Below are 26,240 nucleotides of genomic sequence, written 5' to 3'. Positions count from 1 at the left end.
TAAAAATATTTGGTTAATCAAACCTTAATTAAAAAAAAGCTAAAATGTATTTTTTTTTTAAATACCTATTTTTAGAATTGCTATCTCAAAGGCTAAACGCATCACGCTACACGTTCGAACAGTCACCTTTGAGAACATCTATTTTTGTCTTGAACGCTATAAGCTACATCAAAACTATACACTATATCAGCATGTACAAGGTCACCTAGCTAACACAATCTTCTCTCTAATCAATTTCAGCATGTACATGATCAATAAACACAAAGTTCTTTTCATGTTGATTCAAAGTGTAAGCGAGGCCAGCACTGACTAGTGCAAGGGCAGCCAAAACAGCTCGAAATTGATCTGAGGGAATTCCAGCTGTTGCACAGAAGGCAACAGTTGCACCTATTAAAAACTTTTGCAGTGTCTGGAATTCATAAGCCCTTTTACACGACGAGCACTTTTGCGTGTGTTGCTCAAATCTATCCAACACCTGCAAGATAAAATAAGTGAAGTAAACCAGAAGTATCAGGAATAAGTTCAATCCTCGATACCTGCAGGATTTGATTGATACACACCAGAGCCGTTTAAATTTGGTGAACTATACTCGTTTCTTTGAAGAAGCCAACAATTTCATGAAAAGTACACCTTGTGATAACATTCCAATACTATATGAAAGTACGAGAAGATTTTGTTTTTAGGGGAAGATGATAATAGCTGCAGTGGGAAATTCATTATGATATCGCTGCCATCTCACTAACACCATTACTGTAATTCTGTCAGTTTCAGTGATTATTCCACGTCCATGTGCATTGCTTTTGGAGTACTTGCGTGTGTGTGTGTTTGTGTGTCTTATTTCTGTGTTCTAACAAATCAAAAAAGGTCCTGCCACTGGAGGGGATAGGGAAAGGAGGATGGGGGTTTCGTACCTCGTGTTTTGATAAAACTGCTGACGGCAAAGGTTGTTGGTCGGTGAACCCAAACCACACGGGTTGACTGTTGCCATGTCACCTCAGCCAACTACGAAATGCCAAAACAAAGCGATCTGCTTGAGTGTGTGTGAACATGAGCAGCAGGACCTCCCATGGATTGTGAAAGAAATATCTTCTCTTGCCCTGAAAGACGATCATATCTCCATCATATACCTTATTTGAAGTCCAATGTTCATGCCATCTTGGAACCACCTGACACAAACTCAATTTGATATTAATGATTTGATCTTGATGAGGATGACACCAATTTAAATCAAATATAGATTTGATTGCCCGCATTGGCATAGAACATTTCAAGTAGAAAGCAAAACTAGTGCGGTGAAAAAGATGCTCATTCACAGTAAGCAATGATCAAGTATGATAAATTTTGTAGCATATATAGACAATTCATAACTTAAGAATGATCCATCCTATCTTGTTAATATTTTCTCATTCAAGTGGGATGGAGTGAAATCCACCCTACAATGAAAGCCACTGTAATTTTGGGATTTTGAATTCGACTACCAATATATGCAGCCAGCAAAATTGATGGCAATTGACCTCCAACCAAACACCTTTCAAATATTAGAGAGCTTATCTCCTGTTCTCTAGTCTCAAACTTACATTTTACAATAGAAGTCTTCTTTTCCTTTTTCTTTTTCTATATCTCACAACACATGTCTTGAAACTGCTCCAAAACAGAATGTTGCTCCTAATTAACTTGAACATATGCATGGGAAACATTGACCTTTTTTTTTCTGTGGGGCAGGGTAGCCATGCTTCAATAGCTTGTAATTTGTTACCTCTTATAAATACCATATATCTAAAAAAATGAAAAGAAAGATCCATAAGCATAGGGCATGATGGCATTCTTTCTCTACATACTAAAGGACACGTTTCATCAAAATATCATTCTATATCAGACAGGATAGAATCAACTAGTACAATCATAACACAGGATATGCAGCATTAAACACAAAGGAATCTGAAATGATGAAATCTAGTAGGACTATAACAGGGCAATGGGACAATCTACGATTTAAATCACAATGTTATATGCATGAAACAAATGCTATTTACCAACCATTTTCAAGAGCATATTTTTTAATTCTGATATGATGGACGAAAGACTCGTGGCTGGTTTTAAACAGCCACTGTGTAATTGTAAATATCAAAATCATAATCTCTCCTAGATGTGGAGATGCATTGGAGAGAAACTACAAAAATTGACATGGGAGCGAACCTCTCAATTTGTAATAATTTGTCAGATCATGTAGGTGGTGTCATCAAAATGAAGACCAAAGGGAGCTAACATGATAGTTATTACACTAGATAAGGAAGCCAATTTATACCCTAAATATGATGAGAAAATATAAAATCGAAACTTTTAAGAAGTAGAAAGTACAGTATGTGTGATAATAGAGCAAGATAGGGCTATATCATGGTAAAAACATAAACATCAACGTACTTGCCACAAGATAGAACACATAAGCACAACCAAAAAGTTAGTTTAACCCTGGCATTGTGAACTGGAAGAAGTTGCGAGCACTGCAAACAGTTGAGTGGATCTTCCCAGGTGCCAATGGCACATTGAAGGAACAAATCCATATAATCCATTTCTGATCACCAACAATAGGAAGTTTTGTGTCTATCTCCACTCTGGAACGAAACAAGCATCACTAAGTTCTAGAATCAACAGCTCCTTGGAGAGGGATGACAGATTGGAAGAGTTCTAGACAATTCAGGACAGGAAAAATAGATAATTACTATCCTTGAACAACAGTTGGTGTCAGAATAAACAATTCCACCATGCACTTTCATTTGCTATTCACTTCATACTCCAGAATACAAGTTTCTCTCAATATCCTTGGAGCATGAACAATGCCAAAGCTTCCATGATCAGAAACATAAGCTGGAGTGAGGAGATGCATTCACCATACAAAAACCCACACCAAATTGTATTCACAACAAAGGAGGGCTTCTTTACCAGACCTCAAGTGATGAAATGAGGAGGTTGTTGAAGAATAAACTCCAGATATTCTTATTGAAAATTTGAATTACAGTAGCTTGAACTTTTTTGTTAAAACAGGAAAACTACTAAGGTCCCCCACAAAGAAACAATAGAGCACATAAGTGAACATTTTGTCAAAATGAAACCTTGAAAGCAGGTGCCAAAAAGTTCATTGAAGACGTTTGCAATTCTTTCTCCTAATTATACTAACTTATTCATTTAGTAACAAGGTGCGACAAACTCAGCACTGATCCGTGGGTTCCCATCATTGGTTCCAGCAAAGCCCCAGGAGCCACTAGACTCCACCTTAAACGGAAAAGGCTTGGCTCTATCTCTCCTTCCTGTAACCTGTGGATTCATTTATCCCAATTAGTAACAAATATGGGAAGAAGTTTTCAAGCACTGATATATACCAGGAACCCCAAAAACAACTTTTCCCACATTAAACAATGTACTCCAGATTAAAACATCAGAATGTGCAATATATCCTTGTGAATTTTAGACTTCATACTGCCAAAATCACAAGTAAGAAAAGCTAAATATGGTTTAGTATACAAATAATTTGCCACCGACATGCATAAATTTCACTGACATATTTGCATTAGGATTATAACAACATTGCCCCAGGCATAAACTGCACGAACATGTGTGTAGTTTTCTCCTTGCAAATGGCCAAGACTTGCCCACAGTCAGGTTTTCAACTTGAAATCAAGAAAGCACTAATTTTTCACCAGAAACAAAGATAACGATCCTAAAATTACTAATTTGACCTGAGCCAAACCCCTTTCAATCTTTCACAAAAAGCTTACTTGACACATGAAAAACTAGTTGGCATAAAATGATCCAGATTCCAGAAGCACCATGAAATTCATGACGCTTCTTCTATCAATCCTTTGGTTCCAGAATGACTACTCGCAAGGACATTTAGCAGATCTCCATCAAGAAATATACATGCACATGTGATAACTACTGTGAAATTGATGTCTTTGACAAATATGCAAGTAACAAGCCAAACATTATACAAACGACAGATGTTCCTGGCACTGTATACTGCCCTTGATTCAACTTAGCAACATTGAGACTTGGCATTACCTAAACTATGTGGTGAATTCTTCAAATCTTAGGCAAGCTATGAATCTATTGAGAGCTAAAAGTACAAATCTTCAATCAAGATGATTAGACACATCTTTATACCTTGTGGTGAGAAAAAACAATGAGCGAAGGGTCAGAAACATTCTCCAAGAGGGTATCATAACAGTAGAGCAAATCATGCTGAATTATCACCGTTGAGAACTCAGGTTTATCTAAGTCAGCAGGTAACCTAAACAATTACCATAGAAACATCATTATAAGTGTGTGGCATTGTCAGATTAGATAATTCGATCATTATATAAACTATAAATCAAACATTGAAATAAGAAAGGATCAATCGCAAGGGGGGTTTGGTGGCTTGAGCTCTTTCCCAACCATTCTCATCTGGCCAAACAAAGAGCAGACCTTGGGACACCATTGTAGGAGATCTGGTAGCATAAGCTCTTGGAGACTTGACTGCATGAGCTTCAGGGCCTTCAGGCATAGCCTGAGGAATTTGTGCGCACCATCCACACCCATCAAATGACCATCCACGATATGAACATTGCAGGTGCCCATTTTCATCAATCCGCCCTTCCTACCAAGTCAAATTGAATCTATAAAAATCATCTACTTGGACAAAATAATTTTCAGTTTTGTTTCCTAAGAGTCTAAGACAACATGGAAAAAAAGAACAAAAGAAACAGCAAACATAACTTTCAAATATGTATCTCTAACCCATGTACAACCCAATCAAACAATCTTAGCCCCAAATTTAGCTTTTTTCACGAACAAGAATGCACGATTAGATTTGAAACATGAATCAGTCTCAAGAAAATGTAACCTGATTCAACTTTTTCACTCAATTAAGACATTCCAAGAAACCACAAAAGGGACCTAACCACAGGGTAGCTTCCAAATTCTCCATGTTATGGAATAAGCAAACAGAGAACAACTTCAATTAAGAGAAGGGAAAAAAATAAAACATAAATTTGCAAACTTACTGACAAAGGGGCCAGTCTATGGGGACATTAATCATCAAAAGCAACCCATTCTTGATTAGCTTTATCAAACCAAAGAACTAGGTCACGAACCAGAAGCTGAAATGGGGTTGGCAGGAGAGGGTCCAGATCCTTAAGTGAAGAAACAGGGTACCAATGATCCCTCCAAGTGAATTTAGAATCATTAACCTCCTCTCCACTCTCATCATCAACTCTGTACTCTGTTTCTTCTTCTTTTCGTAAAGATGGTGGTGACTGTGAGGAGGTGCCGCTACATGTAAAGGAGAGGTCTTTAGAGCTCTTCTGTTGGTTCTTTTGTGTTTAAGGTTTTGGTGAGTGAAAAAGGAGTGGAATTGAAGGGGGTTGTTGGATTAGTTTGTGTCAAAGATTTGGAGATGCAAGCGGTAGAGAGAAGTAGTGCCATTTTTATTTTTTAAAATGATCTTTCTTTCCTTGTTTATTACATACAGTTTTTGAGGTTTCTTGTTTTTCAGAGAGGGAGGGAGGTGTCTGCGTACAAGGTTGTTAATCAACTCACTCGGGATGTGGAATTGGAAGTGTCCAACTCTACTCAACTAGTTTGATTATGGACATGAAATCTGGAAGTGATAGCTTTGAATTATTTTGGTTATAGTTATTTTTTAAAGTATTTTATATTTAGAAATATATTAAAATAATATTTTTTTTATTTTTAAAAAATTATTTTTAACATCAGCACATTAAAATGATCTAAAATCACTAAAAAAATATTAATTTGAAGTAAGGAAAAAAATAAAAAAATTTTAATTTTTTTCAAAAACGGTTTTAAAACACAAAAACAAATAAAGTTGAAGCAAAAATTAACATGCATGCTTCTATTAATTTTATTTACTTATTTACTTTATGTGAACCTCAATCAGGCTTATTGTTGCCCGGTCAAGGTTGGGTTTTTTTTTCAATGTAAAAACAATAATAAGATAAAAAAAAATCATAGACCTAGTCTAGTCATGGGTTCAATTAGTAATTTAAATAAAAATATAACAACAATAAAAAAAATTTGATAAAAAAATAACAATGAAAAAGAGATAAAAAAAAATGAAACTTGAGTTCATCTAAATTATCAAACAACTTAATGTTGAAAGATAAAAATATGAACAAAAATAATTTTTTTAAAAAAAAAGCCATGTTAAATTAGGTGAACTCGTAAATTTCATGATCATGAGTATAAGACAGAAATAATCCAAAAAAAAAGCAAGAAAAAGTTTAAATGATAAAATTAAAATGAATCAATTTAAAAAAAAATCAACTCGTGTTAACCTTTGAAACCGATAATTCTGATCATGAATCTGGAGTTAACCTCATAGAAGACAAACCGTAAAAAATAACAAAGCAAAACTATAAAAAAGATTTTAAAAAATAAGAAAAAATCTTATTAAAAAAAAGGAAAAAAGTAAGTAAACTCGGTCGAACCTTCTAAACCTGGTTTAATATCTAAAACCTGCAACCTATAAAATTCTAGACTCAAGTTTAATAAAGAAACTTAATTCCTAACTAATTTAGTTTTGAAGAATAAAATTGTGAAAAAATATATTAATAAAAAAACTTGCAACAACAAAAAAAAGATAGCAACAAAAATAAGGGGGGTAAGATTTGATTGAAAAAAAAACTCAACGAGGATGAAATTATAAAAAAAAAATGATCCCGGACAAAACAAATAGCAATCAAAAGAATGAGGATCAAATTTGAATAGTTAAGAATTTGTAGGGAGTGAAATTGAAAAACATTTAAAATTTAATAGATTATTTATAGATTAAAAAATGACAATGGTGAAAATGAAAAGCTTTTGTAATTTTTATAGATTATTCAAGATTTAAATAATAGTAATAAAAAGGGTAGGGACCAAATAAAAAGAAAAAATAAATTGCAGGGGTTGGCCTGAATCTTTAAAGAGGTTGGGGCTAAATTTCAAGGTGGAGAGAGAGAAAGAAAAATGAAAAGAAATGGTTGTCAACTCTAAACTAGAGGCGTGTTTGGACCACGCGTCACTCCATCATTTCAAGGGCGCCAAAACCTTTAAAACATCGTCATGGAAGGTGGCATTTTATGGTTGAATGGCCCCGCATATGCTGCTCAAATGGTGTGAGGGCCATCTACACATTGGCGTGTGCGTAGGTTTTTTTTAATAATACTTAATATAGATAAATGACAATAAAATCAATGTAAAATGACCAAAAAAAAACCTTATAAGAGAGTTATGTTGATTTTGTCTTTAAGGGTATCAAAGTAATTACACTATTTTTAAAAAAATTGAAATGACCAAAATGCCCATAAATAATAGGCATTATATTTTTTTATGATTAAGTTAGTAATTTTACTATGCAATAAAAAGTTAAATGATTAATCAATTTGTAAAAGATAATTGTGTCATAATGAAAAAACAACCTTACCCTCACTGCCTAGTTTAAAGTTTTTTTAAGTGAAGGACAACTGCATCAATTCAGTATTCCAATTAATAGTGAAATGTCTCTTAGGTTATAGTATTTTCTCCTTATCCTTTAGCTTTTTTTTAATCTCATTTGCTTCAATGAATTCATTTGAAAAACTCATATCTGATTTCAGTGGGACATGACATGATAAAACTTAATTTATTCAATTGGATTATTAGAAACTCATTTAGCACAACCAAATTATATCCAAACTTAATTGAATCAATAAGAAAACAAAATGACATTGTTTTAATAAAAAGGTTATCCCAACTCAATGACTCATTAATTCATATCATTTTCTGAATCAATCTTTACATCGAATCTAATAATTATAATTCATTTAGCTCAGACCTTTTTATTTTCTTTTTAATAACATTTTAAAATCAAATCTTCATTGCAAAAAAATACTGAAGCACAACTAGAAATGAAGGCCAGAGACAACACATGTGATCAAAATAGCCTAGAATTTTTGAATTTGTTCTATAAAACAATTTTAAAGAAGTTTTACCATGGCTCCTTATAGATAAAGAAAAATTCACATTAAGCTCCATGCTTATAACTTACATACACACTAAACGGGCTCGTGCTTTCTATGTAAAAAACAATGTCTAAGTTATGCAAGCTTGTTTTTAAAGAAATAAGAAAAATAAATGACTTTGGTTATAGCTCCGAATGAGTTTAATAAGTTAGTTTTATTTTAATCACAAGATAAAAAAATTAGCAAAGATAGTAAACAAACAAAATTAAAAAAAGGAACCACAATAACATGGAAGAAAAACCTTTAAACGTACGTAATTAAATAAAAAAAAGATAAAAAAAAACCTCGACTTGAGTCAATCCAAGGTGGTTTTATAGACATGTAACATGGGTAATAAGAAGCGAGTTAACCCGAGTTAACCTATTAAACTCATGGTTCAGGTTATGAGATCAAGATAACTCGAAAAAAAAATTGAAGAAAACCACAAAGCTATTTTTTAAAGGAAAAAACTAATGTTAAATGATGAAATCGAAAAAAAAAATAAGAAAAAAAAAGAGGACGTCAACCCGTATTAACTTTTCAAACCCGGCTCATTAGACCGAAAGCACCATACAATGAAACACTAATAAGCTCAATCCTAAGGAAATCAAATGGTGAATGATGAAATCAGAAAAAAAAAAATTACATGAAAGGATCTGAAATAAAATTAAAAAAGTCATTAAAAGAATGAAGGTGAAAATCAAAATAAGAAATAAATTAGATGGCAAGAAAAAAAATGATTGAAGAGTTAGAATGAAAAGAAAAATAAATCTAACAAAAGGACAAAAAAAATTTCAAAAAATAAAGACCAAATTAGAATAAACAATAAACCATAAACTTAGATTAAATGATGGAATCAAAAACATCAAAATGCTAACAAAAAAGCCAATGAGAGAAATTAAAAATTAAAAGAATAAGAATTGAAGTTGGAATATCAAAACTGAAAAGGAGTAACCTGTAGTTTTTGGGGTAGGAAAGAGGAAAGAAAAGGGGAAAAAAAGTTGATCAATGACAAACCGCTCCACAACCACCTACACACTCTATACCGGGATGAAAAGGATGCATCATCATATCCAACGACATGCTAGGAGGGTATTTTAACCAAAAAAGGCGGCACACACGTTGCTCAAAAGATGTGAGCGCCTCCCTTGTTTTAGTAGTTTTAAGAATTAAATAATATTTAATCGATGTTAAAAGATAAAAATATTATTGAATAGCTCGGTGATTATAAAAAAAAATCAAAAGGCCCCTAAACTTATGGTTTAAATTTTTCGAATCCAAAGATATACTTGTCAATTTACTGTACATAAATACATGAAAAGACAATTATGCCCCTTATTCATTATTTTTATAATTTTTTGAATTTGGGGTTAATTAGGACATCTTACTATGCTTAAAAACAAGAAAACTGCAATTATACCTCTAGACAATCCTTTAATGATTAATATGTCATGTGAAATGATAAAAATACCCCCAGAACAAAGGCAAAATGTTTTTTATGGTAAGGGTAAAAACCTTCATTTTACTATTGCAGTGAATAATAAATTAAGTTTGTTTTTGCCTTTAGTTTTAGCTTTATACTAGTTTTATAGCTCGTGCTCCATTGTAGGCCAGGAAAAATTTCTTTCAACATTAAAAAAAAGGAAGAATGCCAAGGAAAAAAAATCTGAGAGCCGAGTCATTGGTTCAATTGGTAATTTAAATAATATGATTAAAAAATACAACAATAATAAATAAACAAACAAAAAAATAACAACAAAAAAAAAGTTAAAAGAGCCTGATCTTAGTCAACCTGGATTATTAAACAACTCAACAATGAAAGGAAATTTTTTAACAAAATTCAAAAAGACAACAAAAAAACCCAGTTAAACCATGTTAACTCGTAAACTTTATTATCATGGACATAGAATTTGTATAATCTCATGGGAAACAATGCAGGAAAAAGATTTTGAATACAAATTCTTATAAGTCAAATAAAAACACGATAACTCCACAAAAAAAAGGAAAAGGAAAAAGATGAAGCTCAGTCTCTAGAAAATAAAATGTTGAATGATGAAAATTAAAAAATATATATATAATTTTAAAAGGTAAATAAAAACTCAACTCGAGCCCATCCAAGTCAAGATACAAAATATTTGACTCGGACATGATACTAGGATAAACACGTTCGAAAGTAAATTGAATAATATTTTGAAGCTTGATTATTGATCGACTTAATGTTGAAGGTTTAAAAAATAAATTTAATTTAAAAAAGCAATAGAAAGAAATATGAGTCAACTAGAGTTACTCGCAAACCTCGTAATCGTGAAAATTGTGAAATCCTTAGACTGGGTTCAATCAATAAGCTTGATTCTCAAACAATCTAATTGAATGATGAAATAATTAAAAAAAAACAATTTAGAAAACTTGCCAAAGAAAAACAGATAGCAATAAAAAATAGGGATTAAATTTGATTGGAAAAAACTCATGAAGAATGAAATTGTGAAAAAATAAAAAGATTAGGATAACATAATAGAAAGAAAATGAAAAGAAAGTATGAAAACTAATTTTAAAAAAATCAAATATTAAAAGATGAAACTGAAATAATTATGGACAATCCAAAAGACTAGAAAAGAAAAAAAAAGTTTAAAATAAATTAAATGTTAAATAATTAAATTGAAATAACATATGAAAAATTCCTTGGATAGTAGGTATTAAAATATTCTATTCCAGGATTATGGTGAAAAAACCACCTAGCTCCTAATTCCTAGTTTAAAGGGCAATATTACAATCAGCTTTTCGATTTGAATTGAATAAATTACCATTGCTTTAGTTACCATAGTCATGCGCATCGTTTTGAGTGGACAATACGCAGCGCTTCCTTTAGTTGTATAGCATTATATGGGCAAACTTGGAAGATAGCTGAGCTATATTATAAAAAAAAGCTAAATGGTGTGGAGATTTATATCTCTGTATATAAATTATTGTTAATTTTGACAATGAAATTATTTTTTTATTTTTAAGTGACTTCAATTTAAATCTTTTCTTCTAGCTCATGAGTGGTCATTAGAAGATTATTTAGGGATGTATGTGTCTTTATAAGTTTTTTAACACAATAAAAATACTATTTTACCTCTAAAATCAATAAAATTTAGAACTATTGACCTACGATTTTCTTGGTTTTTTACAATATTTATAATAGCAAAAATACTTATTTGCCCCCAATATCAAAAAAATGGGCTACTAGACAAGGGTATTTTGGTTTTTTTCAATTATCATGTGCAATAAAATAACCCTTTTATCCTAAAAAAACAAAACAAAAAGCTTTGCCTTTGAAGATATTTTGGTATATGCACATGGGTATTTTGTGTGATTAAGAGAACCATGGGGCATTTTGATATTTTCATGTTTTATTTTTTATTTTTTAATCAAAAAATTATTGGCGCGTGTTCCACATACACCAACGTGGAGGTGACGTTTACACCATTCAAGTGGAGCGTGTGACGCGGCTCGATGGCCAAATCTAATCATCCACCATCTCCCTAGATATGGGGTCATGCCCTCTTTTTTCACATGGTGCAATGCGTGTAGAAGGATATGATTGAATTGTCATCAATGATCAATTATTTGTATTTTTTTTTCTCTCTCCTGACAACTAAAGTGCATAATCATCCTCTTTGTTTGTTCTCTGTCAATTTCAATCCTCATTCTTTTTATTTTCTTATTTTATCCTTATTTCTTTTATAGAAGCTTTGTTTTTTTATCTTTGTTTTTTTATATCATCTCTATTTATATTATCTTTGTGTTTTTTATCCTGAAATAATAAACAAACACTACCTTTATTTTCAAAAATAAAACTTGTTTGTTTCGAAATTTATTAATGCAAAACCAACAATCACTCACATCAAGTTTTTTATGTTCAAAAATCTTGTTTTCAAATTTGCTTTTTTAAAAACAAAAAACTAAAACGACTCACCCTGCCTGTTGCTAAATTTGATGTGTTTGATTTGGAGATCTCAAATTTATGGAGGAGCAAATAAAATCGGGTCCCTTCAGACAGGGAAAAAAAAGCAATACAACAAACGATAAAATGAAACTTAAAAATTGCATTCTCTCTTTTTGTGTTCTTGTAAAACCTACTTCATCTATTTTGCTCCGATCTAAAAGAGAAGAAATGGCCTCCCAGTGCATTTTCTCATCAGCACTTTTAGAGGGGCTTTAGGAGAACTATTTAACAGGAAACACAACAATCACAATGCCACACCAATGGCAAAGGGCAAATTTAGTTCCACATTACTAGTTTTTTTAAGAAAAGCCTCTTGATTATCAAAATGGATGATAAAGATCGTATCAAATCCACCATCCATGATCACGACTCACATTTTGAACAACAGCTTCTAAAGTGGATGCTAAAGATCTCATCAAATCCACCATCCATAACCAAGACTCACATCTTGAGCAAAAGCTTCTTCATTATCGAAATGGATGCTTCTTACCAAATCCATCGTCCACGATCTATTGTGAAGGAGGGTCATGTTGAATTCTAGTATAGATACTCCTAATCCACCACAACAACAACAATTACAGAACACCAGAAACAATCTGCATTAACAATCTCTCCTTCCAACAAGGCAACAAAATGAAGGGCACCACAGAAACACTGGATACCTTAATCTCAGTAAGAAACATACTCAGAACAAGGCATGCCGCCTTAAATTCTTTACTTCTCATGCCAACCTTCAACTAGATTTTCCAGGCTAGTATTTCCTCCACCCCTAATGATAGTGCATACCGTTGTCAAGAAACTACAGTTCAATCACACATCACATTATAAAAAATATCCATCCACACACCAACAAAGACAATTATCTAAACTGAGACTTGCAGTAGCAACCACAAAAACAGAGAAGAATATCTACAACAACCCATCATTAGACTTCCATCAACATCTAATTAACCAGTGCCCACAACGTCATCAAACAACACATAAAAGAAAGAAAGAAACAAACCCTGAAGACAAAATTCTCCACAAGAGAGAATCACAACACGATACTAGAAAATCCCAAATCGTTTACGCAGAGCATAAACCAAAGTATTTCCATTTTTGGTATTTCTTCAGCTATTATAATAATAATGATGATTATGATGATAAGATATAAGTATTCGGCTTAAAACCTAATCACTTAGCAAGAACTTGATTCTCCTGTTGCTGCTGAAAGTTCAAAGGCCTCCTAAACAGCATAATGTGTGGCTCCGGGCGATGGATCGCGTAATGGACCCACCCACGGCTTTGTTGAACTCCAATCGCACGCCACTCATTCTACAAAAAAAAATATTTTCAAATTTCACCCCTAAACCTTTCATTAATTCTTTCAACGAACTCACGTCATCAATTAAAAAAACGTATTTCAATTATTTCCGAATTTTTAAATACTGTTTTACAGTTAACAAAAAAGAAAAAAAATTACAAAATCAAACCCTAATAAAAAAAAAACCCTAAGAATTGGAAAAACTTACTTCAGAGAGGAGGCGATTCTTAGGGAGAAGTTTGGCGACTTCAGGAGGAAGCACCACATGCCTGTACGATTAAGAAAAATTAAAAAAAAAAATCTGCCAATCCAAACAAAACTTAATAATAATGGCCGCGGCGACCATAATAATAATAATAATAATAATCAATGAAATAATAGTAGCAATAAGTAGAAGAAGAAATACCTGTACTCAAAAGTGTCATCGAAATACTTCTCGGAGTACTGGATCTGACCCATTTTTAAGAGAGTTTTTTTTTTTTTTTGCTTCAAGAAGTTACTCCACTATTTTGTCTCGATCTGCGAAAATAAAATGAACAATTCGTTTCAAAAATAAGAAATTTAAACAATTTTAGCTAAAAAAAAAACATTGAGAGATAATAACTCGTTGTGTAATGCACCAGAGAGTGAAAGGAGAGGAAGAGGACGACAAAAATGTGAGAGAGCGTATCTGAGGAGAGGAGCTCTATATGCACAATATGGTAGTAACTATTTATGTGGGGGTATTATCGGAAAGTAATTATGCTCTGCTTCCTGTTAATGTTTTTTAAATTTATTTATTTATTTATTTGGAAAAGAAGGAGGGGGCGTTTTTGAATTTTGAATTTTGAATTTTGAATTTCTCCCGCTTTTGTCTTATCATTTCAGGGCTGCTTAAATTAAAGTAAAGGAGAGTATGATGATGTTTGGAAGAGAAGTATCAGTTGTTTTTAAAAATATTTTTTATATAAAATAATATATTTTTTTTAATTTTTAAAATTTATTTTTAATATTAATTCAAAAAAATAACTATTAATTTTAATAAAAAAAAGGTTAAAACCAACTCTTACACACCCTTAAAAATTATTTTATTTTTTTTAATAAAGAAATTGCCATACCAATGATTATAGTCTCGTCGTGTTCATCATCCACATTTACAACTCTTTTTTTTTTTATTAAAGACAAACCTGAAATCAAACTGATATGTATTCCAACTATATTACATTACTACTGCTTTGGTTGGTTTAATTGTTTATAAAAACAATAATTAATATTAACATTTTTTTAATCATTTAGTTATATGTAGTTCAATGGTTAATGCATGGAAATAATGAGGTCATGAATCTGAGGTGGGGATTTATTTTATTAATTTTAAGTTTTTTTAAAAAAATAAAGTTATTTACCTAGATTTGAAAGTTTGGGCTTTGTTGTTATAGACGCTTCAAGTTTTTGTACTAGCTATTTAGATTTTTTTTGGTTTTTTTCTCGTAATGTTTTGATTATATTTTTAATTTTATTATTTAAGATGTGATTTTTATTTCTTTGGGTGTTTTGCCCCTCTTTTTTTTTTAATTTTTATCATTTAATATATTATTTTTATTTAATTTTATTATTTAGTATTGAGTTGATAATAAATTGATTTTTGTATTTTTTATCGTGTAATAAAAGATTTTTTACTTGTTTTTTTATTTTTTTATATTTTTTCAATTACATTCTTTAATATGAGTTATTTATTTATTTTTATCCGTAAGTATTAGGTTGACTTGTTTTTTGAACCCACCTTGTGAATAATGTTAAGTCAAGGCAACTCTGACACGATTTAATTTAAAACTCATGCTAAGAAAATAGTCGGGTCATGATTTTTTAAACTTGAACTATTATACTGAGTTTGATGACAATGTTAAAAAGTTTTTAATGGTCTATATATTATTTTTTTACACTTTTTTTTTTTGTTATCAAAGCTATAATGATAGAGCAGCCAATAAACTAGTATATATAATAATTTATTGGATGATACTATGTTGTGGTTCATATAAAAAACAATAAAGATAAAAAAAATACTCTCAGATGAATTATTTTGTATTGTTATTAAACTGAGTCAGCCTTAAAATCTACAAATGGAAGTTACCTTGGTATGACTCAATCGACTTAGCAAATTTAAAAACAACTCGAACAACTAGTAAAAAAATATAGTTTTACTCACAATTATTAAACTTGGACTGGCTCGGCGAGTTGACTCTGAACTCGATTGCTGGACAAATCCGAGTAAGATGAAAGATCGATAAGAGCAAAAAAAACGATCAAACTGAGGCGACCTCATAGAGACTCTATTTTTTTCAAATATGTTTTTTCTCCTAGTTAGAGACCTTTTTTTATATATATTTTTTAGTTGGTTATTAATCATTTTAAAAAATCACTATATAAATACTAAAAGAATATTTTATTTTTTTCAATGTAGAATTTGTAGTCTTTTAGTATATATATTTTAAGTTTACAAGAAAAAAATTATTTTTTCAATGGACGATTTGAAGCAATTTAGTATATATACGCTATGTTTATAATAAAAAAAAATATTATATTTTTTCAATGTAAGATAAAAAAAAATTTTTGATTTAAATATTTCATTTTAAAATGATAAAATAATATCTTTTTGATGTGATATAAAACATCTTTTGAAATAATTTTTTTAATTTCATTATTTACAACATGTATAGCTTATATTCGCACGAATTGTTTTTTAATTTTTTTATATAAAATATTATAATTTAAATTTTTTTTTTTAATTTTTTTTTAAATTAACACAGGTTGACCCAAGTCAACTCGTGTAACCCAAAACCTGCCCTCTTGGTAGGGTCAACCCTAAATTGGGTTTGATAACTATGGTTTTACTCTAAAAAAGCTTTTTTTAATATTAAGATAACATATTAAATTGTCCCAAACATCATAACTTAAAATCAAACACTAAATATCAAGATATTTATTTAAAATTATAATTATAATAATCTTATAGAAAAACAAACCGAAATAAATTATAATAACTAATTCAATATTATTAAAATGTTAATATTATTCAAATATTGAATAGTTAAATTAGAAGGCAATAAAAAAAGGGAGAGAAAAAACAGTAGGATTACTAATTTAGTTTTTATCTATTTGCACTTCACAACTGGGAGACTGTATTTTAATGTTGAATTTTATGCTAAAGGAGGATTACTAGCACTAAATTTTGGACAGCAAGTTGCCCTAACACAAAGCTTGAAACAAAATTATTTGAAAGCAACAAAAGCAGCTTCAGCTTCTGAAATCAATTTTTAGATACTTCAAAATTTTGGACACACGCAAGCTGCTCCCTAATTCTGTATATCTAATCAACTTTCTAAAATCCCCCCCTTTTTTTTTCCTTCCTGTTTAATTCTACAAAAAGAATTATAACAGCCTGTGAGCTGCTCCAACTATGAGAATATCTTAAGTTATTTTTTACTGTACACAGATGCCTAATAAAGATATCCTGTACAGAAGGGAAAGGCCGTCAAAAAAATTGTTGTCATCAACTAAAAGCACCCTGACATTCAGCCGCCTTCTGATTTACCGACAACTCGGCACTTGGGAACCGGCTTTTGCAGCATTAGCGACCCTTGAAACTCCATTATCTGATAACTTTTCCTGTATTCCATCAGCTGCAATACAGCAACACAAGCATTTGTCAATAATACATAAGGTGGGTGGGTGCGCACGCAGGCATGCATGAAGCATAAAAAACACCCGTACCTCATCTTGAGTTATCGTGCTAAACCCAAATTTGTTTGTCCAAATAGATTCAACTTCTTCAGCTGCAGGAAGTACAAGATTCTTCACATTGAGAAACCCAAGTAGCTTTTCAATACAAGTAAACAATGTCTGAAAATAACCCTGCAGATAGAGAGAGAATACATGTTTTTCAGTCGGAAAAGTTTTCTCGTATAAAAATTAATTAGGCTATAATTGCAAAAGTACAAACAAAATACAAGTTCATCAACACATCTATGGTAAAATAAAGTGTCGATAGTGCCTATTACCTGTCCTTGCGATTTGCTACTTGTTGCAACTATAGGCAGCTCAGCCAGTTCCTGGCCAAAAATTCTCATGACTGCCGCTGACACTACCTCATGGCTGCATGGCATGTAAAATTTCTCAGTGTGTAAAATTAGATGTTCTACAAAATAATGTAGGAAAGGTTCATCGATAATTCTTACTTAACCAGCAATACAGCACAGTACATGCCACCTAGATCCTGCCCTTTCATGTCCCCGCTGCCAAAACAATTAACTTAGTCACACGAATGATTTGGCACAAATATAAATAACCATGCAGAAAGACACTATAGAGTTCTAACATTTTTACATAATAACAAAAAAAGAGAATAATATACATGTACTTTTTGCACCCACAAAGTATGCAGAACTGCTTACCCTTTAACCATGGACGGAATGAAGTCATGGTCATCACGTTTACGTTTGGACTTATCCACAGTTATTGGAGCAAAGCGCTCCTGAAGTCCAGGAAAAAAGAAAGAAAGAAAAGTTAGTGCTTAGTAGCATCGAAGCTTCCTCCTTGTTCATTACAAGGAATGGACAGGAGTATTTAAAATTGAACAGAACTAAAACTGCAACTGCAGTTGTAGACCTTCTTAAGCAGCATTCCACAAAAATAACAGAAAGTGTTATGTGAAAGTTAACACAGTGAAGAGCAAAATGTTTCTGGCACAATTATGAACATCCAGGATTATTCTCAACACAGGACTCACATGGAAAATGGCAACAGCCTCAGACAGTAGGGATTCAGTAACATCAGAAGGATCTGTTTTCTTACTAAGAAGCCTCCATCTTATATCATCACCACCATCACTCGAGGCACTTTCCTCGTGCTTCTTCTTTATAAAATTCAGGGAAGAATCAGGAAGCTTCTCTTCCCCACGGTTAACCAATTTCTGCAACGCAGAATGAATTCTTTCACATCCAGTGCAACAGAACCACTTTCCTGTTGGCAACTCCTGTTGAACAATTCAAGTCAGCATTTTTTACATTGAATAAAAACTTGATTTTGAGTGATAAGAACACATATTGCCTTCAGATCTTGCATCTGATGTTCCTTTAAACAGCCAACATGGAACTCCTTCTCACACTGCAGAAATCAAGCACATATTAGTGCAAGCCTGAAATAAAAAACACAAATAACAAAATACAGAAGTAGAGGCCAATTGTTTTTAAACTACATGTACAATTTGATTTGCAGAACATACCTGATCACAGATAATCACAGTGCGAGGACCAAAAGTTCTTTCAAAATCATGACCTCTGCAAAGGTTAAAAATATGTTAAAAAATTACAACAGGAAAAAGTGAGAGAGAACTGCACAGATCAGTGCTAAACATAGCAACCAAACACCCAAACTCTTACAGAACAAGACAAACAGACAAAAAGTTCAATCATATTCTAGAGGACCAATTAACTCAACCTGCAGAAAACACATCCACCAACTTCAGCCTCAAAAGTTTTGACAATACGAATGCATCGCCTGGTTATTTGTTCTATTGGATCAGTTCCTGCAACCCTTCCTGCCGCTATTGCATTGGCATTCCGCTCCACAAATTTTTCTTTCTCAAAAGTATTCAGGCAATATTTGCAGTACCATTTACCCTTAGGAATTGAAGGTAGAGAGAGACATTCTGCATGGCATAATTAAATATTATACACAAACAAAGAGTGGTAATTCATCAAATTATAAGTAGATTGCACATGCTGACCAAATAAAGAAAGCTGAAATCCATATTTACAATCCTAGTTTTTCATTCGCATTCCAAGATACAGCTTGAACCAGCAGATTAGTTTGAGATTGATGCTAGATGAAAACATGCATGCGTACACACTTGCCTGAACATGCAGACACATGAAATTGTGTATATATTTATGCACGAAAGTAGGTATAATGATACAGTGCAAATGAGAAAGACCACTCCCACACTTTGTTTAGAAGCAAGTGCCTTTCAAAAATATATCTCATGCAAAAGTGAAGTGTGTGACATTTCGGCATATATTCTGTCTCTTTTCTTGCTTACAATAACATCAAATTTCCATGGCTAGAAGCTCTCGCTTTTTACTCATAACAATGAGTTCCTGACACCTTGTCTTTTCCTATTCCCAATCTTCTAACCAACTCTGGGCCCATGGTACCATAGTCTCTGCAAATACCACCTAAGCCACTGCAACTTCATACTTAACAAACAAATCTCCAAAATCACAGGTGCTGAAAGAGTATAGAATCTCTTTCTTTATGTAATGATAGTAGAAAGTGATGATAGTTGACATCTAGTGATAGTTGAAAGTGATAGTTGTTGACCAATGCCAACATTAGTCATACTCATCAGGTGAGGGGCGTTATAGCAGGTCTACCAATATCTATGATGGAATTGTGACAATGTAAATACATGAAATCATTTGTCATGTTGAATGGCCAGAATTAAGGGGCAAGTTTTCACAAGAAACAATTATGTTGGTATTTGAAAGATGCTGATATAAAAAAATATAAAGGTTGACTCGAATCTAATGGCATCCATAACGGATAAGTCTGCGATAGACATATATTGATTCATCTTCATTTTGATTAAACAACATTAACAGTGACAAACTTCCACAGTGTGGAGCTTAATATAAAGGATTATAAGAAGCAGTGCATAGGATAATCAGTAGGGGGATGAGGTGGTTACAGGACCAAGACAGCCTACTTAAACTGCATACCAGAGATCAGTATCCAGATCCAATTAGTATTATGATCTATAATGTTTCAGAAACAAAGACACAGGTATCCTTGACAACTCAAGAGTTAGTAAAGCACTTATCTCTTTTATTTCTTGGTATATTAAATAACTCAGTATCATCATAATGCTTTTAACTGATACATTGCAGCCATTTGGGAGTATATAAAGAACAAAAAATTGAAGCCAAATCCATCTAACTGCGTCTCAATAAAGAGCCAACAGAAAAAAGCATACATCTAACCTATCAATGCACTGTTATATGATTTTATACAATCCGTAGTGTAAGCTAGACACCCTGCTAACCTATGAAAAGTTTTGACACTCTCCTCAGCAAATACTTCCAGTTTTACATTATTTCATGATAATTACATCTGTCCTGTACCTGCTCTACCTTGTCTATTTTCTCAGGATGTAACTTCTCTTTTCTAAGAATCCAATCTCATCGCACCTATCTTATTCCGGAGATACCAGTTCCAGAGCAAAATAGTGCAGTTCATCTTAATTAATTACATCAACGATAAGAGCAATATTCTAAGTAAAAGTTCACCTTGGTGAAAAGCTCTTGGGCATACATCACAACACAATAGTTTCCCACCATCTCTACAGATCTGGCACAGGTCATCATTCTCCTTGGTAGAGTGCCTCCGACATTTTGATAGAGATATTGCTAATTCATGAAGAGACACGCCATTGGATGTGTAAATGTGTAGGTAACTGTCCAAACAAAAGTTCAGTCAAGAGGAAATAATGAAATGAAAAGGGAGATAAAGAAATAATTTGTTATTTGTCTAAATTTCCCAAAAACTCCTACCAGCAATCAGATATTAAAACTAGGGTGTTAAAAAAAACCGAGTCATCTGTAATGTTTGCATTATATGAACCGACTCAACCCGTCAAAGTTGGTTGATGTGGATATTACAAATAATAGTGGGTCAAAAAACCGAATAAATGGATATTACAAGTCGGATGCGGGTTGAGATTTTTAAAAACCGCCCAACCCGACCCAACCTGCATAACCTATTTAGTTAGTGAGTAACCCTAATACTCAATATATATATATATATATAGTGTCCTTTTCTCTCTTCATTTTTTTTATATATTATTTTTTCATCTTATATTTCAATATATCATTTTTTTATGTTTAGTGCTAACTATATGTTTCAGTTACTGTAAAACACATTGCAATATCAATTGTGATTAAAGACAAATAATTTTATGCTTTTGAAAGTGTATTTTTTTTAGAATCAGCAATGAATAAGGGAATTTATATGCTCAACCCGCATATATCTATAATATCCACAAAATTTAGCTCAACCAGATATATCCAACACACTCGGGTCCAAAGATTTTTTGAATGGGTTGGGTCTACAATTTGTAAAATATCAGAAGTTGGGTTGCATGCAATTATAGGTATCAACCCGACCCGACCCGACCCATGAACACCCCTAATTAAAACCATGCCATGTGGAATAAAATAATTAAATCTTGAACTTTTATCATTAACCAACATTGCAAAAGCAATAAAATCATGTCATGTGGAATAAAAAGCTTAACATTTGGACTTTTATATTACTCATCATTGCAAGCAATAATACAGAGCCAGGAGGCTCAAGGCACCCAAGTTTGAACATATAAATACTCACGGTTTTCGACGTGATGCCCAACCAGCATGAGCTTCAAATTGAGAAGGGCTAACCTACTCATTAAATGTCAAAAAAATTAGATCTCTGACCGAATAAATACTCAGGCTAACAAAAAATCAGCAGAAGAAAAGTTACCTCAGAATTGCAGCATGAACAGAAAATCCCAAATCCCTTCTTGTAGCCTACCAGCAATTTCTGCCCAACACATTTATACTTAGAAAACAACACACAAATCAAATCTATCAAATTATGGCATGTCATCATAGTAGCACCACCTTTCCTTGAGAGTAATATCCAACTTCAGTTCCATCTGGCAAGACCTCTTCTTCAAAAACTAGCTTATGCATTCGAATATCTCTATTAAAATTAAAAGAGTACATGGAAAATAAGAAACAACCCAAACAAATTAAAATGCTGAACTTAGAAACCTAAACAAGAAAGGAGCAAAAAAAATAATGAAACACAAGTAGATTGCTAACTTTTTTGTAAGTCTCCCTTGACTATTGCTCCGTGATGGGCTAGACTTCAACAAAGCGCTAGATGACTCTGGAGGTGGTCTTGGTGTTCTGAAATACATCAAGTAAAAACATCAAAACTTGAACAACTAATGAGAAGAGGATGGGCACAGTAAAGGAGGCTGCAATCTATTTCATCATTAACCAAAAATAATAGTTTTTGAAATATCAGTAGTTGGATGTCCACGCAATACAGGCATCTAACATGCACATGTGTGTAATTGAATGATATCAAATTACAGATTGCACATGCAGCTAAACTTTGCATTAAAATCCAGCCAAAGATCAGTGTCCTAAAATGGAAAATCAAAACAAATTTGACACCTTTATGATCTAGTATCTACCAATAACAAGAATCCACAAAAACATTTGCTGTTAATTAATTAATGAAGGGTGAATTCATCTTTATCTTTGATGGCAGGACAAGTTCCACAGCACAAGAAGTACCAAAGTTACATGAATAATGTGTTGCAAAAAAATTCAATGGTTTCACAGCTTGTAAAATGTCACTACCAAACACAACAGTCTAAAGCACACAATCATTATTGATATTTGATAACCAGAAAAATAATTTATCCAATAGAAACAGGGAGGTTTATGAGGCACATCACATTTCATTAATCGCCTGCTCCACTATCCATGCTGGAAAAAACATGTAAACAAACAACAGGTATTGGACCTAGATAAATAGATGGTGACAATAAAACAAGCAGACCATTTATTAAAACAAAAGATGTTCTAAATATCATATTAACATCATTTACTGAAAAGCATACCTTTCTTTTGTATCTGTTTCTGGTGCTAAGATAGATTGTGAATCTTTCAATTCCAAGCACTGACTGCACAATACCTTTGATTTCCTGATGCCAGGCCCTGTAATTGACCCTGTAATCCATCAAAAATGTCCAAACCAAAACAGTCAAGAATATTTATACAGAACAAAATTAAATGATATCCAATATGATGAGAAGGAAACCTCTGCAGCTCAGACAGAAATTAGATTTCTTGGAAGGTGTAAAGCCAATAGAAAGCCGAATAGCTTCATCCAATATATCCAACGAAGAATTCTTGCATGCATTCATTACATCTCGGAGTGTATTTCCATTCTCCAGGAAAATATACTCTGGTGGACGTTTATTTGCACTGCCCGCATGCAGCTCAAAAATAGTAGGAGTAACAACCTATATTGACAATTAGAAACAAAAGGCGCTCAATAATACAAGCTAATAACCAAGATCGGACTAAAAAATTGAACAAAAAAGATAGTTGACATTTCAAAAGTACACAAAATACTCACTTCCTTTCCTTTGCAATCATCGCAGAAACACAAAATTCCCGATTCCTTGACCACCCCATGCAACCCCTTCTCTCCAGGACCTCTTACCTACAATTAACATTTAACATAACTAAAGGCTGAGACAATAGAAACAACTCCGGTGTTCATCTAAATTATATTGGCATGCTAAGTCATACCTTGGGACCTCGCAAATACTTCACCTTTTGTCCCTCGAGTATGCCTGAATCAAGAAGATCCTTCAACTTTGTTGGGAACTTCTTCAATCCATCAATGGCAAACATCTTCGTAGGTGTGGTCGTAATAGCAGCAACAGATGAACTGCCTGTGTCATCAACTTTAACCCCGTCAGAGGAGGATATATCCAAAGGCTCTATCTTCGGCTTCAATGCTGACCTGGTAAACCTCCTAAAAGGTTTTTCTTCTTCCACCTCACATTTACTATCATCATTAACTACAACTGGCTGGAATGACGCATTAACATATCCTCCCTCGTCATTTTTAACCGAAACCGAGGACAACCCACTAGTCCCTTCCTCGCACGCATCATCCTTCTTCAATTCACAACCACTCTTGCTCTCTAAGAACCTATTCACCGTCGCCTTTGAATCTTCATCAATCAAAACTAACCCACTAGACCCTTCCTCACATGCATGAACCTTATCACCCTCCTTTACTTCACCACCACCCTTGTTTTCTATAACCCCACTTTCTGCCATGACCCCATCCATCAAAACCGGCACCAGCTCATTATTCTTTTCTTCACATTCAACTTCCTTTTCCTTTGCTTCTTCAAATTCCTTCACTTCCACAATCTCCCCATCACCATTGTTGTTAAATAAGGGAGCCAAGGATTCAACCCTTGCCTCCTCCAAATCAATAACAGCAACCCCCTCGCCCTTTTCTAACAGACCACCTTTTTTCCTGCCAGAAGACTTCAACTTCTTACTGTTGTTACCGTTACTTCCATTGTTGCCTGGAGAAGAGGAGACCCGAGAGGACCGGGTTCGGCCCAGAGACCCACAGATCTCAGAATGGGCCCTGAAAGCAAACTCAAACTCTCGTTTGTGACCTGGTCGGACCTTTGCCACTGCCGCATCCTTGGCATCCGTACCGTTTGCCATGATGATTGAGATATAAAAAATCAAAGGCACTAGGCACTCTCTTTTTGGGTTTCTTCAGATTTCAATAGCATCAACAAATACGCATGTTATTTTTTTTATTTGGATTTATTTCTGAAATATGAAAGAAAAATTAGGGTTTGTTTTGAAAGTAAAAGAGGATTATTAGAGAGGAGGAAGAGGAGAGAGACAATAAGGGCGAGAGGGATACGTAAGACCACCTTAAATTATCTTAATTGACTGTTTATTTTATTTTTATTTTTATTTTTGCTCTCTTTTACCAAATGGAGTTTGCTTTTGTTTTTAATTATTAAACGGTCCTTGGAGTTTTGATATTGTATACTTTGGACCCTTCAATATAAAAGCTTCTCGTTTATATCCATGAAAGGCACCTCGGTGTAAAATCTCTTATACTAAAGTTAAATCACTCATGTATATTTTAGACGCAATGCATTTATTATACAGTTTTTGGCAACGAGCAGGTGAAGAACAATGATGTGTTATCTGCGCAAGTAGTTGAATCTTAGCTTGTTTTTCGTGTGGTTCGTGTGTTTTTTAAATAATTTTTTATGTTAAAATTTATGTTAATGATTTTTTTTACTTTTTAAAAATTATTTTTGATATCAGCACATCAAAATGATCCAAAACACGTAAATCATATTATATTTTAATAAAAACATAAAAATTTAATTTTTTTAGAAACACAAGTTCAACCGCGTCCCAAACGTTACTTTAAATCTAAAAAATGCTTTCAAATCCAGGTCTCAAGATAAATTAATTACACGTGTAAATAAGATTAGTCTGACGTGGTCAACCTGTTCAAAGTTTTTTAAAATGCTATATGTGTAAAATCGTTCATTTCGTGTAAAACATAAAATTCCTTATATGTGTAAAATAAAAATAGTTTGATGTGTTTAACAATCTAAGAAAAGCTATCTGATTTCATTTATAGTGTTTTTCTTTACTCGAGTCTACATTTATTTATCATGAAAGCTAATAAACAACAATAATATTATATGTAATGTAATTATTTAAATTTTATTAATTTTGTGTTTTGGTCATAAATCAATAGAATTCTTAATACGTGTAAGGTTTAACTACTCAAAATATAACTCCAACCAGAACTTTGATTGATGAACATGTGATGTTATAATGGTATAAAAGTCATCTAATTTCAGCCCTTTTGACTCCCTATTTTTCTAGCTTTTACATGCAACAAAAATGCAGGATTAATTCTATTCTATAGAAATTATTTACAACTAGTAGATAGTGTTTGGTTTTTTACTTATGAATGCAATTATTTATTACAAATACAGATAAGCAATAACAATATTATTTATATATTAATCTTGAAAGGTATAACTCAACTGATTAGCCTCTGAATTTGCTCTTTAAAGATTACCAATTCGAATCTCACAAACCTCAAGGTCACTGAAAACTATATGGTCGTTAATTTTAGGGCCCGTGAGATTAATCGAGATGTGTGCAAGCTAACCCGGATATCCACGTTAATACAAAAAATTATCTATATATCATGTAATTTTTTAAATTTTAATATTAACTAGCATGAATCAATTGTAAATTAATAT

At 32.6% G+C, this 26,240-nt stretch overlaps 2 protein-coding genes and 1 pseudogene across 5 annotated transcripts; all 3 read right to left on the bottom strand.

The window, feature by feature from the left end:
* Positions 1–107: 107 nt before the first annotated feature.
* On the bottom strand, positions 108–5,642 carry LOC133680415 (pheophorbide a oxygenase, chloroplastic-like; annotated as a pseudogene).
* Positions 5,643–12,909: 7,267 nt separating this feature from the next.
* On the bottom strand, positions 12,910–14,069 carry LOC133679375 (cyclin-dependent kinases regulatory subunit 1). Of its 2 annotated transcripts, none has more exons than XM_062101955.1 (4): positions 13,911–14,069; positions 13,713–13,825; positions 13,515–13,575; positions 12,910–13,317 (listed from the first exon to the last, which is right to left on the bottom strand). In XM_062101955.1, exons 2-4 carry the CDS (start codon positions 13,763–13,765, stop codon positions 13,177–13,179), a joined length of 255 nt encoding a protein of 84 aa, XP_061957939.1. In that variant the 5' UTR covers positions 13,766–13,825; positions 13,911–14,069; the 3' UTR covers positions 12,910–13,176. The 2 variants fall into 2 exon arrangements, with proteins under 2 accessions (XP_061957939.1, XP_061957938.1); XM_062101954.1 differs by having other exon boundaries at positions 13,927–14,068.
* Positions 14,070–16,551: 2,482 nt separating this feature from the next.
* Positions 16,552–24,877, bottom strand: LOC133680312 (uncharacterized). Of its 3 annotated transcripts, none has more exons than XM_062103176.1 (18): positions 23,710–24,874; positions 23,534–23,620; positions 23,213–23,417; positions 23,013–23,121; positions 22,201–22,287; positions 21,997–22,078; positions 21,857–21,916; positions 21,722–21,774; positions 20,626–20,792; positions 18,779–18,989; positions 18,564–18,618; positions 18,389–18,445; positions 18,069–18,314; positions 17,734–17,813; positions 17,518–17,574; positions 17,341–17,434; positions 17,054–17,194; positions 16,552–16,962 (listed from the first exon to the last, which is right to left on the bottom strand). In XM_062103176.1, the coding sequence occupies exons 1-18, from the start codon at positions 24,652–24,654 to the stop codon at positions 16,855–16,857; spliced, it is 2,844 nt and encodes a 947-aa protein (XP_061959160.1). In that variant the 5' UTR covers positions 24,655–24,874; the 3' UTR covers positions 16,552–16,854. The 3 variants fall into 3 exon arrangements, 2 of the variants coding, with proteins under 2 accessions (XP_061959160.1, XP_061959161.1); XM_062103177.1 differs by having other exon boundaries at positions 23,013–23,109; XR_009836291.1 differs by lacking the exons at positions 16,552–16,962; positions 17,054–17,194 and having other exon boundaries at positions 17,351–17,434; positions 18,134–18,314; positions 23,710–24,877.
* Positions 24,878–26,240: the final 1,363 nt, after the last annotated feature.

This window comes from Populus nigra, chromosome 19, assembly GCF_951802175.1.
Source record: "Populus nigra chromosome 19, ddPopNigr1.1, whole genome shotgun sequence".
NCBI lineage: Eukaryota > Viridiplantae > Streptophyta > Magnoliopsida > Malpighiales > Salicaceae > Populus > Populus nigra.
Note: the sequence above shows the minus strand (reverse complement) of the source record. Positions and strands in the feature narration are given on the sequence as shown.